The sequence below is a fragment of the Lemur catta genome, chromosome 2, assembly GCF_020740605.2.
Source record: "Lemur catta isolate mLemCat1 chromosome 2, mLemCat1.pri, whole genome shotgun sequence".
Classification (NCBI taxonomy): Eukaryota; Metazoa; Chordata; class Mammalia; order Primates; family Lemuridae; genus Lemur; species Lemur catta.
In genome coordinates, this window is record NC_059129.1 from 141464247 (window position 1) to 141480817 (window position 16571).

At 48.0% G+C, this 16571-nt stretch overlaps 1 protein-coding gene across 1 annotated transcript in view; it reads right to left on the minus strand.

Moving 5' to 3' along the window:
• PRKN (parkin RBR E3 ubiquitin protein ligase) overlaps positions 1–16571 on the minus strand; it is a 1113312-nt gene that overhangs the window by 13120 nt on the left and 1083621 nt on the right. The window contains exon 10 of the mRNA XM_045544705.1: positions 13231–13314. Within this exon, the coding sequence (XP_045400661.1) occupies positions 13231–13314 (84 nt within the window). The remainder of the gene's footprint in view (positions 1–13230; positions 13315–16571) is intronic.

Consider the following 16571-nt stretch of genomic DNA (forward strand, 5'->3'; position numbering starts at 1 on the left):
CTGCGGGTGTCGGAAGGAGTGGCGGCTGGCTGGTCTGGGACCCAGGTGCCTGAGAGGGGACGGTTTGAAGAGACAGTGACAATGTTCTGTCACATTAGGAAGGGTGCTCTGTGGCAGAGGCTTTACCTTGATCATGCAGTTTAGCAATTGCAGCATCCCTGAAAGGCAGGTCTTGCGAGCCACCGTTTTGGCTGGAGAAATCAGGGCCCCTGGAAACGGAACGCTTTGCCCAGCTGAGATCACACGGCCTGTGAGCGGCGCATTCAGGATCTAAGCCCCGAGCTGACCGAGTTGCGCCCCGCGCTCCTGCAACTGCAGTGTGTTTCTTTCATTATACTGCACCAGGCTCCAAAGAGGACGAAGGGGCTGAAAGCTAAGACGATGCCATGGAGAACTGGAGGTCCCTGGTGACTTCCAAGAGAGTAGTTTTTATTTTTTCTAAAACATTTTATATATATTTTTAGAGATGGGGTCTCACTCTGTCCCCCAGGCTGGAGTGCAGTGGGGCTGTCATAGCTGTCTGCACCCTTGAACTCCTGGGCTCAAGCAATCCTCTTGCCTCAGCCTCCCCACCAGCTGGGATTACAGGTGTACCACCACGCCTGGCTGGAGAGAGCAGTTTTAAAACAATTTTTGGCAAAAGGGTAATGGGAGAATCTGCCCCCCCGTCCCCCACCCCCAGCCCAGAGGCCACCTCTCCTGCATCCTTCGACACCATCAGGCGACTCCACTCCTGGCCGCGCCTGCTCTCCTGCCACCTGACCTGCCGAATCTGTTCTCAGGAAGGACACGAGGAGGCTCTGACTGCAGAGCCAACACCTTTTCCCTGTCATCATCAGCACCAGCTGTCCGGCTGCCCCTGACACTTGCAGGCTACCTTCCTCCGTGGCAGCACAGTCACCCAGAAGGCCCTCAGGAGTCCCCTGCCCCCTCCCTGGCATGGCAGTTATTCTTGTCACTTCCTACTGTCACCGGGTGGATCCACAGGGAGGAAAGGGCGTCATGGCGTAGTCACTGCTGCTGGCCTGGCTGACCTCGGGGATCAGGAGGAACAGCTCTAGAACTGCCAGTGGCGACTATTTCAGACCTTTGACAGCCACTTCCTGGGGGGACTGTCTACCGAGATGAGCACATCTTTGCTTTGCATCCTTCAGGAATGTCTTAATGCTGATGTTCACATCCTTCCGGAATGATCTCAAGCAGTGGCCAGGTGCCCACTGGTTCAGGATCACCCAAGGGCTGGAATCCTTAAGAATGCCCCAGGGCCTGTGAGGTGCAGCAGGCTGGGAGCCCCTCACCCCCTGGATGGCAAATCCCACCTTGGGCCGGAAGAAGAAATTGGTTAGTTGGATAAACACACCCTCCGTTAGGGCCTTAGTCACCGAGCTATGGCTTGTGGTGCCGGGAGGGGAAGGTTTGTGTGACTCAGCATTGTCGCCCTGCCACAGACTGCAGTGTGCTCACAGAGCCCAGCGCGACAATCAGGTTAATGTTACGGAACTCCGTCCTGCTTACTGCTCACCTCTCACAGGAAGGAACAGCGTGTGTGTGTGTGTGTGCGTGTGTGTGTGTGTGTGTGTGCGCACATGCGAGATGGGGGTGCAGGTGGAATAGGACAAGTTTCTCTTCTTACGTATTTCATGGCTGAAAACAGCAACTGCCTGTACTATATATATATGTGTGTGTACACACACACACACACACACACACAGAGTCAAAATTGCCTCAGCAAGCCAAGTATGGCCTGATAGCCAATCTGTGGCTTAAGAAGGAATAATTGTTTTTACTGAATATGGTGATGATTTTAAGTGAACGATTAGAGGTGCCTGTACTCTGAGGAGTGGCTAAGAGCAGGGCTTTGCAGCTACCAGGCCTGGGTTTAAATCTTGCTGCATATACCCTAAACTCCCCCTCGTCTGTCACAGTGTGATAAATATAGCACACACCTCGCAAGGGTTGTTGTGAGTCAATGAATCAAAGAGCTTAGTGCAGAGCCTGGTGACCCTGAACGCAGACTGTGCTTTCTCTTGTCACAGTCACTGCTCTTTTGCTGTAACCATCATCATCATCTACGGTGTACAGAGCTGGGAATATGAGATGGTGGGAGTTTGTATAAACAGCAAAGGCTGCCGAAGGCCTGGATTGGCCTTAACTCTCCTTTAAAAATACAGGTAAACTAAAGTGTCCTCCGAGCAGTTTCATAACAAAAGCCACTCTGGTGCCTGGGAGACACGTTAACATATAGGTAAGCTGGAACAACTCGAGCTTTAGGAAACATCTGTGACACTTGTTTAGCCAATAATCAGACAGGCATATTCTAATCCTAAAAGTCAATTTAAATCTATGTTCCAAAAAGCATCATCAGAATGCCATTAATCACTGAAAACACAGTTGGCTTAATTCAAACATGAATATTTTCAGATGAATGGCAGCTTTTAAATTTCACCTTTCTTATCAAAATTGAATGCTCAGTTCACACCCTGTTGTCACACAATCACTGGAACCTTCCACCTCTGCGGCGAGCATCCTTCCCAACCTGAAGTCAGGGCTGAACGGTGGGGCCTGTGAGCAGCCCGCCCCCTGCTGGTGAGCATGAAAACTGCATCACCTTTCAGGGACCTTGAGCTAATCCGCAGTGTTCCTGCTTGGCAAAAGGCATTTACAAAACTCACTTTGTCGTTTTCATGTGGGGGTGAGGGGAAACTTGCCCTTTCCCCCCGAAAGTCCACTGAAAGATCAACTAACAATTAAGGCAGATTAATAAGAGGTTTATTTACCATGCGCATGGGGAGAAGCACAGAGTTGATTCCCCGATATCCCAATGGAATCCAGATATTTTTACACATACCTTTTAGAGGGGCGGGGGGAAGATGAGGAGTGCAGGTAATTCTGTTTAGGGGCAAGGGAGGATGAATGGATGGGGGAAGCAGATGGATTTGTAAATGATTCTCTTAGCAAATTAAATTAACCTGAGAGACAGGTATTATATGTAAACGATTTGGGCCAGATCTGGTTGCATTCTTGATTCTCCTTCCTGCAATATATTCAGATCACAGGGAGAGGAAGGGAAGTCAGTTGCCCCCTTTGATCTTATGCAGATAGAGGGAAAGCCCCCTCCAATACATTTTTGATCTTGAAGGGCCTATAATTCAAAATACTCTTTATACAAAGTAGTCTTATTTTGGGGTGAAATTTCCTGAGCCCCTTCCCTCATAACATTGTTTTATTATTATCCCTTTTGGGGAAATATATATATATATACACACACACACACACACACACACACACACACACACACATACACACACACACTTATTTTACTGTATCATTTTTTGAGAAAGAAATCATCAAAGTGCTAGGACTTTTAATGGGGTGTCAGGCCAAGGGCTCAGTGGACTGCACAAGGCTACACTCTCTCCACCGAGCCCCAGACGTCCGAGCCATGCTTTAGAATGCAATTTAGAAGAGTATTTTGGATGATGGTCATAACAGTGGTGATTTCTGCTGTTAGTGGAAGGTGTACCAAGTGCCACAGATTAGATCTTACACAGTCCTGCCCCCTGGGGCCTTAAATGCTCCATAAAGGGGAAGTGAAGTAAATAATGTCTATCAACCTATTTTGAGATTGATGGGAGAAATGCAACAACATAAATATTAAGTAACAAGATTATTAATAGGTACCCTTTATGGGGAATTTTTTAAGTGCTTTGTGTTCAACTATTGTCCTAAGTTGACAAATGGGGAAAATCTATACTCGAGCAAAAAAGATGAGCTACTTTGTATTTTTGATAACGGAGATCTCTAGTTCACAGCCTGCTGAGGTCAGCAATGCCTAAAATTATGAACATAGCAGGATTTTGAATGTGGAAACATCACTGATAGGATGCAAGAGTGAGTTACAGTGGAGAACAAGCTTGTGCTTTGTTAAAGTGTAGCTACTCTGGTACAAAGCAGACTATTATTTTGCTAGATTGAATACAGAAATTTCTTCATTCATGAGGCCTTTGCTGGGTGACTAAGATGTGCCAGGCACTGTCCTAGACACTAGAGATACACTAGCAAACAAAAGAGATGACAAACAAACGAACAATGCCTGCCTTGTGGTGCTTCCGTGCTCCCAGAAGGTGGCTCTTAAACTGGCATCACCTGGAGGCTTGTTAAAATTTACACTGCTGTAGATCCTCCCCACATCGGTTTCTGAATCAGTAGGTCTGGGGTGGGGCCCAAGAATCTGTGATTTAAGAAGTTCCCACTGGCCTTGGACCCTTTGAGAACCACTGCTAGCAAAGTGTCTGCATATGCTGCAGTCAGCAAAGGCAGAGGGATTTTAGGGGGAAGAGGGGAGGGGGGTTCTAGCAAAAGTTGTGTCCAGTGTGTCTGGTCTCCCAGCCTGACGTGGTCCCTGGGGGTGCGGATGGATGGGAAAGAACTGCCTGGGTGCGCTCCCACTGTGACATATCGGGCTCTGAGCCAGGCATCGTGCATGTGTTATCTCATTCAGTCCTGCCGACTTTACAGTATCCCATCACAGATGAGAGAATGTGGCTTTGAGAGAGCATGAAAATTCACTTAATGATTATGATTAGCACAGCGGAGCATCAGCCAGGGTTCTTCAGAGAAACACAATCAATAGGGTATACGTATCTTCACATATATACAATATATGGATTTATTCTAAGGAATAGGCTCATGGGATGGTGAGGATGGACAAGTCCAAAATCTGTGGCCAGGGGAGGTGGACACTCAGGCAGGGTTCCTACGTCGTGGTTTTTAGGCAGAATCCTTCACCTTAGGGAAACCTTGGTCTTTGCTCTTCAGAACTTCAGCGGACTGGGTGAGGCCCAGCCCCACTCTGAGAGGCCGTCTCTCCTTTACTTCAGTCACGTTAATCACAGCTGCAAAGTGTCTTCACAGTGACACCCGGACGAGTGTCTGATCTGGGCAACGTGGCCTAGCCACACTGACACACAGAATTAACCATCACAGCCAGTCACGGGGGACACCCGTTTTCAAGGCCATTCACATCTTGGGACTTCACATCCCTCTGCCTTGCTTGGGTTCCTCACAGCATGAGGCTGGGAACAGCCGGTTCTTGCTGAAGGAAAGTAAATGCAAGCCCAGAGAGCAACCACTGCTTTGTCAGTGTCACACTCTGCGCTTGCTCTGACAACTGCTCATGCGACAGGAAGTCACCGAAGAGGGTAGAGGAGCCATTCTCCCCCTGGCGACCATTCCATCAGCAAGCCCTCCTGTGGAGCGACAATATTGTGTCCACCCCACCCCGACCTCCGTTTTTAACCTATCAACGAACGACGGATTGATGGGAGCCAGGATTCACCTTAGTTTTTCAAATCTGAGCACCTCTCAGAAATGCTGCTCCTGGTGACACAGCTCTGCGATCCCTTCTGCCCTTTTGTTGGCGGCACTGCTGCCTGGAGGTGGCTGGGGAGCCTTGGAAAGCGGTGTTCGTTCTTTTTTTCCCGGGTCATTTCATTTTTGTTTCTTGCAAAACACGGTATCTCCCTTAGGAGCTGGCGCCATCTGGTGCACGAGAGGGGCTCTGCCGCCGGGGCGGGCAGAGCAGGGCCAGGGCCTGTTTTCCCACGGTGGAGAACGAACAAGTCCCGCGGTGTGTGTGCGACGTGTGGTGTGCAGTGGGCGGAGTGTCTGGTATGTATGTGTGTGATGCGTGTGTGATGTATGTGGTGTGTGTTACACGTGTGTGTGTATGGTGTGGATGTGCACGGTGTGTGTGATGTGTGTTATGTGTGTGCTGTGTGTGGTATGTGTGTGATGTATATGCCTGTGTGGTGTGTATGTGTGGTAAGTTTCTACAAAAATATTTTCCACATTACAGAGTTGTTCAAACAGCTTGTTTTTGAAGTCGAGTCTACAGGGTATAGACTTGAAAATTCAAGTGAGGAATTTACATTTAGACTCTTTTTAGCAGTTCTACCAGGATCCGAAAACTCCTCTGGAATCCTGAGGCCCCAAGTCGGGCTACTGAGGATGGGGACTCTGGGCGGGTGTGGGTGGAGGGCTGCACTGGGGGCAGGCCCTGGCAGGCTGTGGCCCCCAGTGGGGACGCCAGGCTGGGAGCGACCCCTGAGGTGCAAGGCACCTGCAGAGGGAGGAAGCCCCGCGCAAGAGGCTGATGCCAGCGAGGCTGGCAGCAGGTGCTCAGCACTGGCTCTCCTGCGTGGCAGTCCCAGGAGAGAAGAGGATTCCTGAAGTACCTGCGTCTGTGTGGTAAGGATCTGCCTGCGTGGGTACGCGTGACGGGTCAGTGTGTGCGTGTGTGCATGCGTGCCTTAGTGTGTCTTTCAGTCTTATCTTTCATTTCCTCTCTCTATAGTGCCTGACATCGAGCGTTCAGCTTTAAAGAACCCAAACCCGAGTTTCACCACGTGTGTACCTTGCAATTTATATGCTGCTCCACACACACTCTCATTGCGTTATCCACACTGAGCCCCATGGGCCAGGTGAGGAAAAAGGCAGTAAGCATTTGAGTGAAGTTCCTGGAAGGAGGAGATCCAACTGTTCCTTTGACTATCAGCCCACGGCCATTTCTGCTCTGCAGAGCAAACCTGGGCGCAGAGGCTCAGCGCTGCGGACGCGCCGTGCAGGGGCTGGGCTGTCCTCACCAGCGCGCCCGAGATCAACGCACTCACCTTAACGCAGACCTGTCGCAGCCACCTGTCCTGTCTGCACAGCCACTTAGACCGTGTGCCCAGAGTCAAGGATTCAAGAGGAGTGGCATCAATGAAGCTGTTTTACCTCAACCAACAAGCCATTCAGGAAATACACTGGGCATCTAGATCCCAGCAATAGTGAATTCACCTGTCTCCCAACTCCAGGACGTCATGCGTGTCACAGCAGTGAACGGCTCTTACACAATACTGCCTTGGCCCAAAGACACCCACCTCACAGCAAAGGATGTGTGACGGGGCACATGACCACGGGGTACTCTGGTCCTACCACATACTGCACCACCCAAAAGCTGTTGCCCTGGTAAGAGGGATGGACCTGCCTTACAAGATGCAGCCCGAGCTCCGCTGTGAGACGGGGCTGCCCTCTAAGACAAGGTTCACACTCTGAATGCACAACCCCCACCTTGTGTTGCAAGCAGAATGCCATGGTCCAGGAAGCAAGGGGTGGGAGTAGGGTTGTCCCCTCTTATCATCACCCAGTGGCCCTCTTGGCAGTTTCTGCTCCCCACCTGTCAACATGGCCTTGCACCAGGCCCTGGTGTCATTGGGAGAACACTTCTACCAGAGTTCCAGTAGCTTCAAACTACAGTGGCCATGTGGTCACTTCATGTTCCATTTGCCAAGGGACCAGCAGGCAAGGAAGGGATAACTGGGTGACAGGAGGAGGTGGGGCCGCAGTCATGCAGTGGAGTATATAAATGGGAAGAAGACATTTGCCGCCCGGGAGACCCACTGTGGCATCTCTTGGTACTCCCTTTAATGCCTCACACTGCGCTGAATTCCAGCCTTCTCAACATGAATTCTAGGGCCCTTTATTTGTGGGCCTCTGCCTCCCTCTCCAGCTGGGTCTGTTGTCACTCTACTGTCACTTTAAGCCACCATCAAGGAGCTTCCTCCACTTCGCTGAACACGCCATTCTCTGTCATGTCCATAACTCCGCACTCTGTTTGCCTGGAACACCTTGGAGCCCCCTCCCTGCCTGGATAGTTCATCCTTTTAGGTCTCCAATCGCACTTCTTTCAACGAACAGCTCCTTGAACCTCCGAGAAGACTGGTTGGACATGATTTTCATGCTTCCGTAGCATCCTGAACTTCCTCTCTTGTGCTTCTTCATGTACAATATTTTAATTATTGGTTAAATTGTTTTTCTACTTCACTAGATTATAAACCTCGTGAGATCAGAGGCCAGGTCTATCTTTAATGTTGTGTCCAAAACACAGAGCACTGTGCATGGCACATAATAGGTGCTTTATAAATGTTTACTGAATATCCTTCTTTTTCCTTCTTTCCACTGGTTATAAGAAATTAAAGCTTAGCTAAAATGACGGTCAAAGGCACATAATGTAGGAAGTGTAACACAAAGGGTACAGCCAAAATTCTCCCTATAGATGAGTTTAAAATTAAAAAAATTAATTCTCAACATTTAGAAATATATTTAACATAAACATACGGTTTCAAGCTACTGGAAGGACTCAGCGCCAGTGGCCATGGTTCTGCTCAGTGAACGTTGGCGGGAGGCCTGCAGGCTGCAGTTGGCCACGACTGCGCTCCAGGGCTTTTGTTTGATGCATTTTTGTTGTTCTGTTCGTTTTAATAGGAAAGGCAGAGGAAAAGTGATATAAATCTTTCCACCCTTATCAAAATATTGGGAGGTCCATGAGTTTAATCATGCCTGTTTTACTCATTTAAGAGTCTGGTCACTGTTACCGTCCTCTTTGGCCATCCTTGGTATGGTAGAGCCAGTAGTAACCCACTCGTCTCCCTCTCTCAAAAGGCAGAGTGACCGGTAAGAACAGTGGAAATGCCACGTTGCTGCTTCACTGGGACTGGAGTGCCATCGGCTCTGGCTGGTGCAGCTCCCAAAGACCTGGGTGAAACGACAATCTGGTGCCTGTCGGCTGTGAGCCACTCTCCCTCCTGCACCTTGCCGATAAGCAAAATCTGTCACAAAAAGTTGAGATGAGGCTCAAAATAAGATGTTGTCTGTGAAAATGCTTTGTAAGCAAGTACCATCCAAGTATACGTTATTATTTTTATACCAGGCAAAATGGTGGCTTTATTTTTCTAATTTTTAGGAGGCAGAGGGAATTGAGGTTAACTGTGGGAATCTTACTTTCTCTAATGATTCAAAAGATTACTGAGACAAAAGCCAGCCCCAAAGCTACAGCCTGCTCTAGAGAGTGTTTTCCCAGCTTCATGGTGAGGAGGGAGGTGTACGGGTTGAAGGAGGAAGTTGTCATTTATTTCACAAACTTTTAATGAGTGTCTAATATGTGCCAGGATTGGGGGCTATAAAGATTCAACAGGTACAAACATTGCACTAATGAAGCCCAGACTTTTAGTGAAGAGATAGGGGAACAATATTTCAGTGTGATGAATGTATAACAGAAGCATGTGCAGTTGTCTGAAAGTTTAGAGGAACGAGTCGGGTGGGCAGATGGCTTTAATGGAGGTGACACATAATCTAGGTCTTGAAGGGTGAGTAGGAGCTTGTAGGCACGGATGGGCATGTTCCCCTTAAACACTGTAGATATGTTAATTAGAGAGAGCAGACACTATTCCCAAACACTTAAATCTGTTACAGAAACTGAAATTGACTTCCCTGTGGCTTTATAAGCACCATTACAAATCTGGAAGTCTCAGCTGGGTACGGTAGCTCACACCTGTAATCCCAGCACTTTGGGAGGCTGAAGTGGAAGGATCACTTGAAGCCAGGAGCTCAAGACCAGCCTGAGCAATATAGCAAGAGCCTGTCTCTAAAAAAAAAAAAAAAATTAGCCAGACATGGTGGTGGCATGTGCCTGTAGTCCCAGCTACTCTGGAGGCTGAGGCAGGAGGATTGCTTGAGCCTCGGAGTTTGAGGATGCAGTGAGCTGTGGTTGCACTACTGCACTCCAGGCTGGGCAACAGTGTGAGAGTCTGTCTCAAAACACACACACACACATGCAAACCCTGCAAGTCTCAGTCTGCCTTCGTGTTGCATAGGGAGAGTAACATCAACTACTCAGGACCACTGGGAAAAATGAATCAATTTATGTGGTTTGCAAGAGCAAGTGTTTTGTTTTTAGAAAACCCTGGGGGATGATGTGGCAGGAACCGGAACTTAGGAGGAGAATGAATAGGCCAGAACACAGGACAGTGAATGGGGTCAGACTTTCATTGGCCTGTGACAAATCGATCTTCCATCACCGCTTCCCCAAACTCCCAGCAGTTTCAATTTAAAACTTGTTCAATATTCTAATACCAATTTTGGAGTTTGCTTTTTTTTTTAAAAAAAAAAATTATTGTATTAATTAAAAACTGCATTAAGTTTTGGGTCAAGTGGCCTAACTGCTAGGAAAAGCTGATTGGGACCCAAGGGAAATGGGCCTGTCAGGCTGGAGAGTGTAGTATCAAAGAGCAGAAACCAATCTGCTCTGAAAGGAAGAACAGTGAACAGTAGTCACAACAGCTACCAGCAAAACATCTTGCAAGTGCATTGAATTGAAAGGAAACTGTGAAGATGGCTAATGAGAGTATTTTGTTCATATTAGCAAAATTCAGACATGAGGATGCATCTAAAGCCTCAGTTCCAAGGGAGCTACAATTAGATTTTATGGTTCGATGTGGACAGTGTCATCCTTTCAAAGATTTCAGGTCAGTGAAATTGCAGAGGTCATCCTCCCGGATCACTGCCCTTTGAGAGGAATGTAGGAAACAGAAAATAAGCTGGCTCTGTTAGAATAAAAACCCTTCATTCTGTTACCAGATGGAATTGGGTCTTGCAATTTGATGAAATAGCATGTTTGGTTCATCCGTTTCCATCTCCAAGAGTAGCTGTGGTTGAAATAAGGAAGCTTGAAGCTTGATAAATTAGCCCATAGAGAATGTGCTGGCCATTCAGCATTCTTTCCCCGCCTCTGCCCTGCATGGGGAAGGCCGGCTGCCCTGGGCTGTGTCCCCAGGCTCCCAGGGCTGCCTTCGGCTGGGAGTGGCTGATGGGAGCCAGAGACGAGAGGTGGGAGAGAGAGGTCGGGATGTCCAGCGCTTCCTTCCTGCTGGGCAGTGCTGGCCTCCCGTGCGCACACGCCTGTCCCGAGGCCCCTCCACGCTCCAGCTTGGGGAGTCAGGCAACCCATTTCCTCCTCCTGGCCCTGCAGGCCGGATGGTCACACTCCCTAGATGCTAGACTCGAGGTACCCTCCACCTTGTGTGTGGTTCTTGTGACCCCACCCCATCTCCGTGGGTCACCCCTTCTGTTAAAATCTCTTCACGTGCCCATTGGAGTTGGTCTCTTTCCTGTGGATGCTGATTGAATCAGAGACTTAGGAAAAAATGGCAGCCAAGAACCCAAGTACTTGCCTTCTGTTCTGGGGCAACGGTGACCGCCAGACATTTTTTTCCGATTTGGTTGGTGGGTTTGCTTTGTTGTCTCATCAGAGGACCAGGCGGCGGGGCCTGTGCTCGGGAGCCAGAGCAGGAGCCTCACTGCGAGGAGATGTAGCCGCAGCTGCTGTTCCCGGAGTTCCCTCCCGGATACCCCCAGCCTGGACTAACCCACAGGTCCCCAGGTCCCCTACCAGACAGGCTGTTTGAAGTAACCAAAATGCCACAAAAGCAGGGACTCATCTTGCTTTCTCCTGAGTGCCTAGAACAATGCCTAAAATGCCATAGGTGTTTGATACACATTTGTTGAATGGGTGGAATAACGTCTCTTCTTCGTAGCTGCAACCAACACGCAGCCACCTCTATTAAATGTCCACAGACCAGACACTGCCCTGGGCCTGGAGACGCAGGGAGGGAGAGAACAGGCTGTTGAGGGGTCCTGGCCTCTGCTGCAACTGTCCTCTCCACAGACTCTGACCCCCCTCCGTGACTTTCTGGGGAAGCGTTATATGAAGTTATGTGTTTGCTACACTTCGGTTTAGCATGTTACTGTCATTAGGACATGTATTTTCCTGTAAATCTCCTCCAGGTTTCCCCCTGGAGCCTCTGGAGGGAAATATCCTTATCCACGCGTTTTTCCAGAGGGTCTAGCAGGCTGCCCCGCCCATACAGATGCTCAGTTTAATGTGTGCTAATTGATATTGTTTGCAGACACAGTTCCCTTGATAGTGGTCATCTATGCTTAAAGTCAAGGCTAAATTTCTTTTTCCTATTTTTCTGAGTTGAGTAAGGTTTCAATGACTTTTTTTTTATTATTTGTGCTACCTCACTGTTCAGCACCAAGGCCGCGAGGTTCCCTTGAGTGCAGAATGAATGGGAGGGTCAGGGACCTGCATGCACAGCTGTAGGTTAAGTGACGCTCTTCTCCCCCTACTGTAGGTCTCGAGTATTGCCACGTGGAAGCCTTTGTCCCCGTCTGTCCTGAGAGCTCCTGGCTGCAAATTGCTAGGCTGTCCCCCTTTCCCAGAGCCTCGGGCTTACCCTCCCCTGCAACAGTGATCCTGAAGTAGGGGGTCACAGGGCCAGTATTGCTCCTGCTGTCAGCACCCAGTGAGCTCGTGTTTGAATGTCCCTGAGCTAAAATACAATCAGCAGAAAAAGCATTTGCTGCCTCTGCTGTAGAAATGGCAGCTCCGTCCTAAATCTCCAATATGCTCATGGCCCACAATGTAGGAGCGGATGAGAAGAGCTAAATTCACCAATTATATTCATTATTCAGTTATGCTGATAATTGGATAAACACATCTGCAGAATACCATATAGGGTTATAATTCTGTATGCTCTGAGTTTAGAGCAGTCAGATCTTTAAAATTCTCTACTGTAAAATTAAAATTTTCTTGGATTTCCATGTCTATTTATTTACTAGGTTCCTATGAATAAAATGACTGAAAGATTTAACAGCATAGATTTGGTGTTGAAACTCTTGTTAACATCTATATCAAGAGAAAAATAATGAGAAAATTCATCAACGGTGTTGAAGTTTTTACTTCTTTCCCTTAAGGTTTAGTTGATCATAATTAATAAATAAAAGAAAACGTATTTGCATTTCCCTAAGCCTGAGATCGCACCCCAGAGGGGAAGGCTCAGTAAACATGTTCTTTACTTAATCAGGACTGAAATACAATTTAGCATAGTGCATGATATTGCTAAAACACAATGGTATCTTTGCATAATATAATGCTTCTACACATGTCATTCATGGGGATAGTTTTCACCAAAGATTCTAAACAAACGCATTAAAAAAAATAAAAGTAGAATTAGTATGGCTTTCTCCCATTGAGAGGTTGTTGAATTGTTTTATCTCCCTCTAAAGCCTCCTCTGACCATGCTGCTGTGCCTTACCCCTAATTCCATATTCGCCGGGGGATACGAGATCATGGAAGCTTTGGCACACCTCACATGGCCACTGGGAAGCCCATGCTCCCCCCTGAGGCAGGGAGTCCTGGGAGAAGCCAGAGCCCCATTCCCATGGCCGTAAGCGACCAGTCTGCTGTTTGCTTTCTCAGAGTGTAACCCTCAGTGACCTCCTGGAAGCAGGCCGGCCCCCCGCAGGTGTTCTGAGCCCTGCTTTGAGGAACGAGTGGGCATTGTGTACCTGAGCAACCGTTCCCGAGGCTGCAAACAGGGCGCTGCACTCCCCGTCGTGGTCCGCTTCTTTACACTCCCGGCAAAAGACAAGCTGCAAAAGAACACGCATCTGTTAATTAGGGACATTAGACTGCATTCAGCCGTAACGTGTTTCTCCTTCTCCAGACTCATTATATTCATTCCTCTGACCTGCGTGAGGGTTTCCATGTCAAATTACTTTTTGCAAAGAGAAATCAAGTTATATTTTAATGAGACTGTTCACTCTTTAAAGAATGTTCCAAGCACTGCAGCAGGGTTACAAAGATGAATGATGAGTCGCATTTCCTTTCTTCCAGGTGTTTCCAGCCTTGCAGAAGAGACAGTAATGCAAATAAATACCTGGAGCCAAGTATTATTGGTGCTGGAAAACGAGGAAAACAACTTCAAGAATTTTACATTATATATTTGTTTACATATATGAAAGATTTGTATGTCCATGTCAATGGACTTGCTTTTGTATTGAAAGTCTATTTTTTTTGAAAGCCCATGATAGCAAGAAGAAATGGGCTGCTATGGACTGAATCCTGTCTCTCCCTTTCTCCCACCCCCAGCCCAATGCATACGTTGAAGCCCTGACACCCGGTACCTCAGAATGTGACTGTGTTCAGAGGTAGGGCCTTTAAAGTAGTAAGGTAAACTGAGGCTGTTAAGGTAGGCCTTATCCAGTCTGACTGGCGTCCATAATAGAAGAGATTAGGACACAGAAACAGACTGAGGGAGGACCAGGTGAGGATACGGCGAGGAGGTGGCCATCTGCAACCCAGGAGAGAGGCCCCAGGAGAAACCGAACCTGCCCACGTCTTGATCTTGGACCTCCAGCCTCCAGAATAGTGAGAAAATGAACCTCTGCTGTTTAAGCTGCCCAGCCTGTGGTCCTTTGCCGCGGCCGCCCCAGGAGGTAATGCATGGGCTGCAGCGGGTCGTCTCACTGGGTGGTGGCTCCTTTCCACATTCACATGCCATGGAAACAAAGACACCCAAGGGGTCACCTGTCCTCTACCTTTCATCTTACAATGAAAAAAGCTGGGAAAGTGAATGTCAGCTAGGGTCGTTCAAGGCTGTCTGTCTGGAATCACTGGAACCTTCCAGAAAGTACTTTACATTTTTCCATCATCACCAGCTGTGCTCTGGAGGTTGCTGTAGTGGCTCAGGGTGTGGGTCCACGTTAGGACACACTGGATTGGAGTCATCGTCCCATAACCTGCCACCTGAAACACCTCGTGGGAGCCACTTTGGTTTCTGTGCCTTGGTTTCCCCCTCTGAGAAACCGGGATAACAATGATAACTGTGTCGTACGACATTCTGAGAGGCAGGCAGGGTAATATATACAAAGTGGCTACAACCGTGCCTGGCATACGGTAAAGTGTTCCTAACTCTAAGGAGATGAAGCCAGTCAGAGACAACTTTTTCCCTACTTCATTTCGCAGCTGAGGAAAGAGTTTCTTTGCTAGAAAACTGGTTCCCTTACTAGTCAGGGGGCAACAACTCCCAGAGCAGAAACTGTATCAGAGAAAGGGTTTCAGCAGAGAAGAGGGGGCCGCCTGTTGAGTATGGCATGTGGGTGATGCTGGTGGTACGTGCACAGACGCACACTGGTAGGATGCTCTTCCCTCTGAGGGGTGGGCTTTATGTCTCCCCTGCTGAAATCCAGACGTGTCGACTACCTGACCATTAGAATGTAGTGGCAATGACGGTGTGCCACTCTCTGGGCCCAGGCCTTAAGAAACTGGTGGCTTCCACTTCCTGTTGGGATCCTCGCTCTTAAAGCCTGGCCGCCATGTGCTGAGGAAGCCCAACGGCCCACGGAGAGGCCCACAAGGGGAGGAGCTGAGGCCGCAGCCTCAACAACAACCCCGGCTGTGCCTTTACTGTACAGCCAGCACCAACCTGCCAGGTACGTGGCTGGCCATATTACAAATGGACTGTTGCTGCTCTAAATCACTACGTTTTGAGGTGGTTTTTACACAGCAATAAATAACTGATACAGGAATGACATTGAGTCTAGAAGACTCAAAAGCTTTCCAGAGGCCAAGTTCTCAAGCTAATATCCTATAGCAGAAGCCAGGAATGTAGCCCAGTTTCACGTAAGACAAGACTGATTTGAACTGAAAAACAAAAATAAACAGGATGTAAAACCAACCCTATCCCAAAATATATCCCCATTCCTTCTGGCCTCGAAAAGATCAGCCTCCCCAACACCATTTTTCCTTCATGTTGCGTTGTCTTCACCATGAGAACAGACTTCTCCCCTTCCCTATGTCTAACTTCTTGTTCTAATAAACTCATCTGAAAAATATTTTAATCTCAGGACACAGGAAACAAAAAGGAAAGCATTTTATAAGGAAATGGCCTTTTCTACAGAGAAGCCACAATTGATCTTCGAGCCGTCACTTTCAGCATATTGTATTCTTATTTCTTCTCACAGTAAAGAGCATGAACTCAAATTTTGTGGGACAGAAACTTCATTTAGAGGTTCGGGTTGGTGGGAGAGGGCGTGTGTGGCAGGCTGTCCTTACACAAATCACTGACGGCACCAGGTTTTAGTTTCTGACATTTTATTCTCTGGACTGAAAGCTCAATCCAGTGAATAGTGAGGCTGGTCCTAGGGTTTCCTCCTAAGATATTTTCATTTTTAAATTTATCTGCTAATCTTTGGGATTGCCTCAGACCCCTCACTCTGCGCTTACATGCTCTGTTGGAAAACTGTGAACATGAGGCCCCATCACGGAGAACTGGCTATAGGATCTCACCTACTGCTTTGCAGGGAAGCAAGTCTGATCTCTAGGCGTGAAGGGGAAAACCATTCACATCTTATTAGCTAGTGGATGAGATATAAAATCAGTTCCATGGTAGAGGAACACCCTGGAGGTTGATCAGTTTGTCAGAATAAATAGGCCTTTCCTGACACAAAGACATTAAATTTCCTTTCACACCAGTACTACAAAGAAATAACGGAAAGGGAGAGCACATAAAAACCAAAGACTCACTCCTTCAGTACGGCACAAGGCAAGCAGACGGTGCAGGAGTAGCTGCTGCCGATCTAACATCAACGCACTTGTTCATTTGCTTCTATTCAGAGAGTGTAATTTAAATTTAGATATATCATGCAGTAGGTCCTCCCCGGTTAAATAACATGAATGTGCCACGTACAAAATGGGAAAATATGTAGAAGGCCCGATTTGATCTTGAAAATGTTTGGGTTTTTAATTACATTATCCGGAACTCAAGACTCAGGTGCTTGTACAAAAGCTCAGGCCTTCAGTCCCCATGCTGTGCAGCAAGGTGCCCTGGGTTGCTGCAACAAACTCA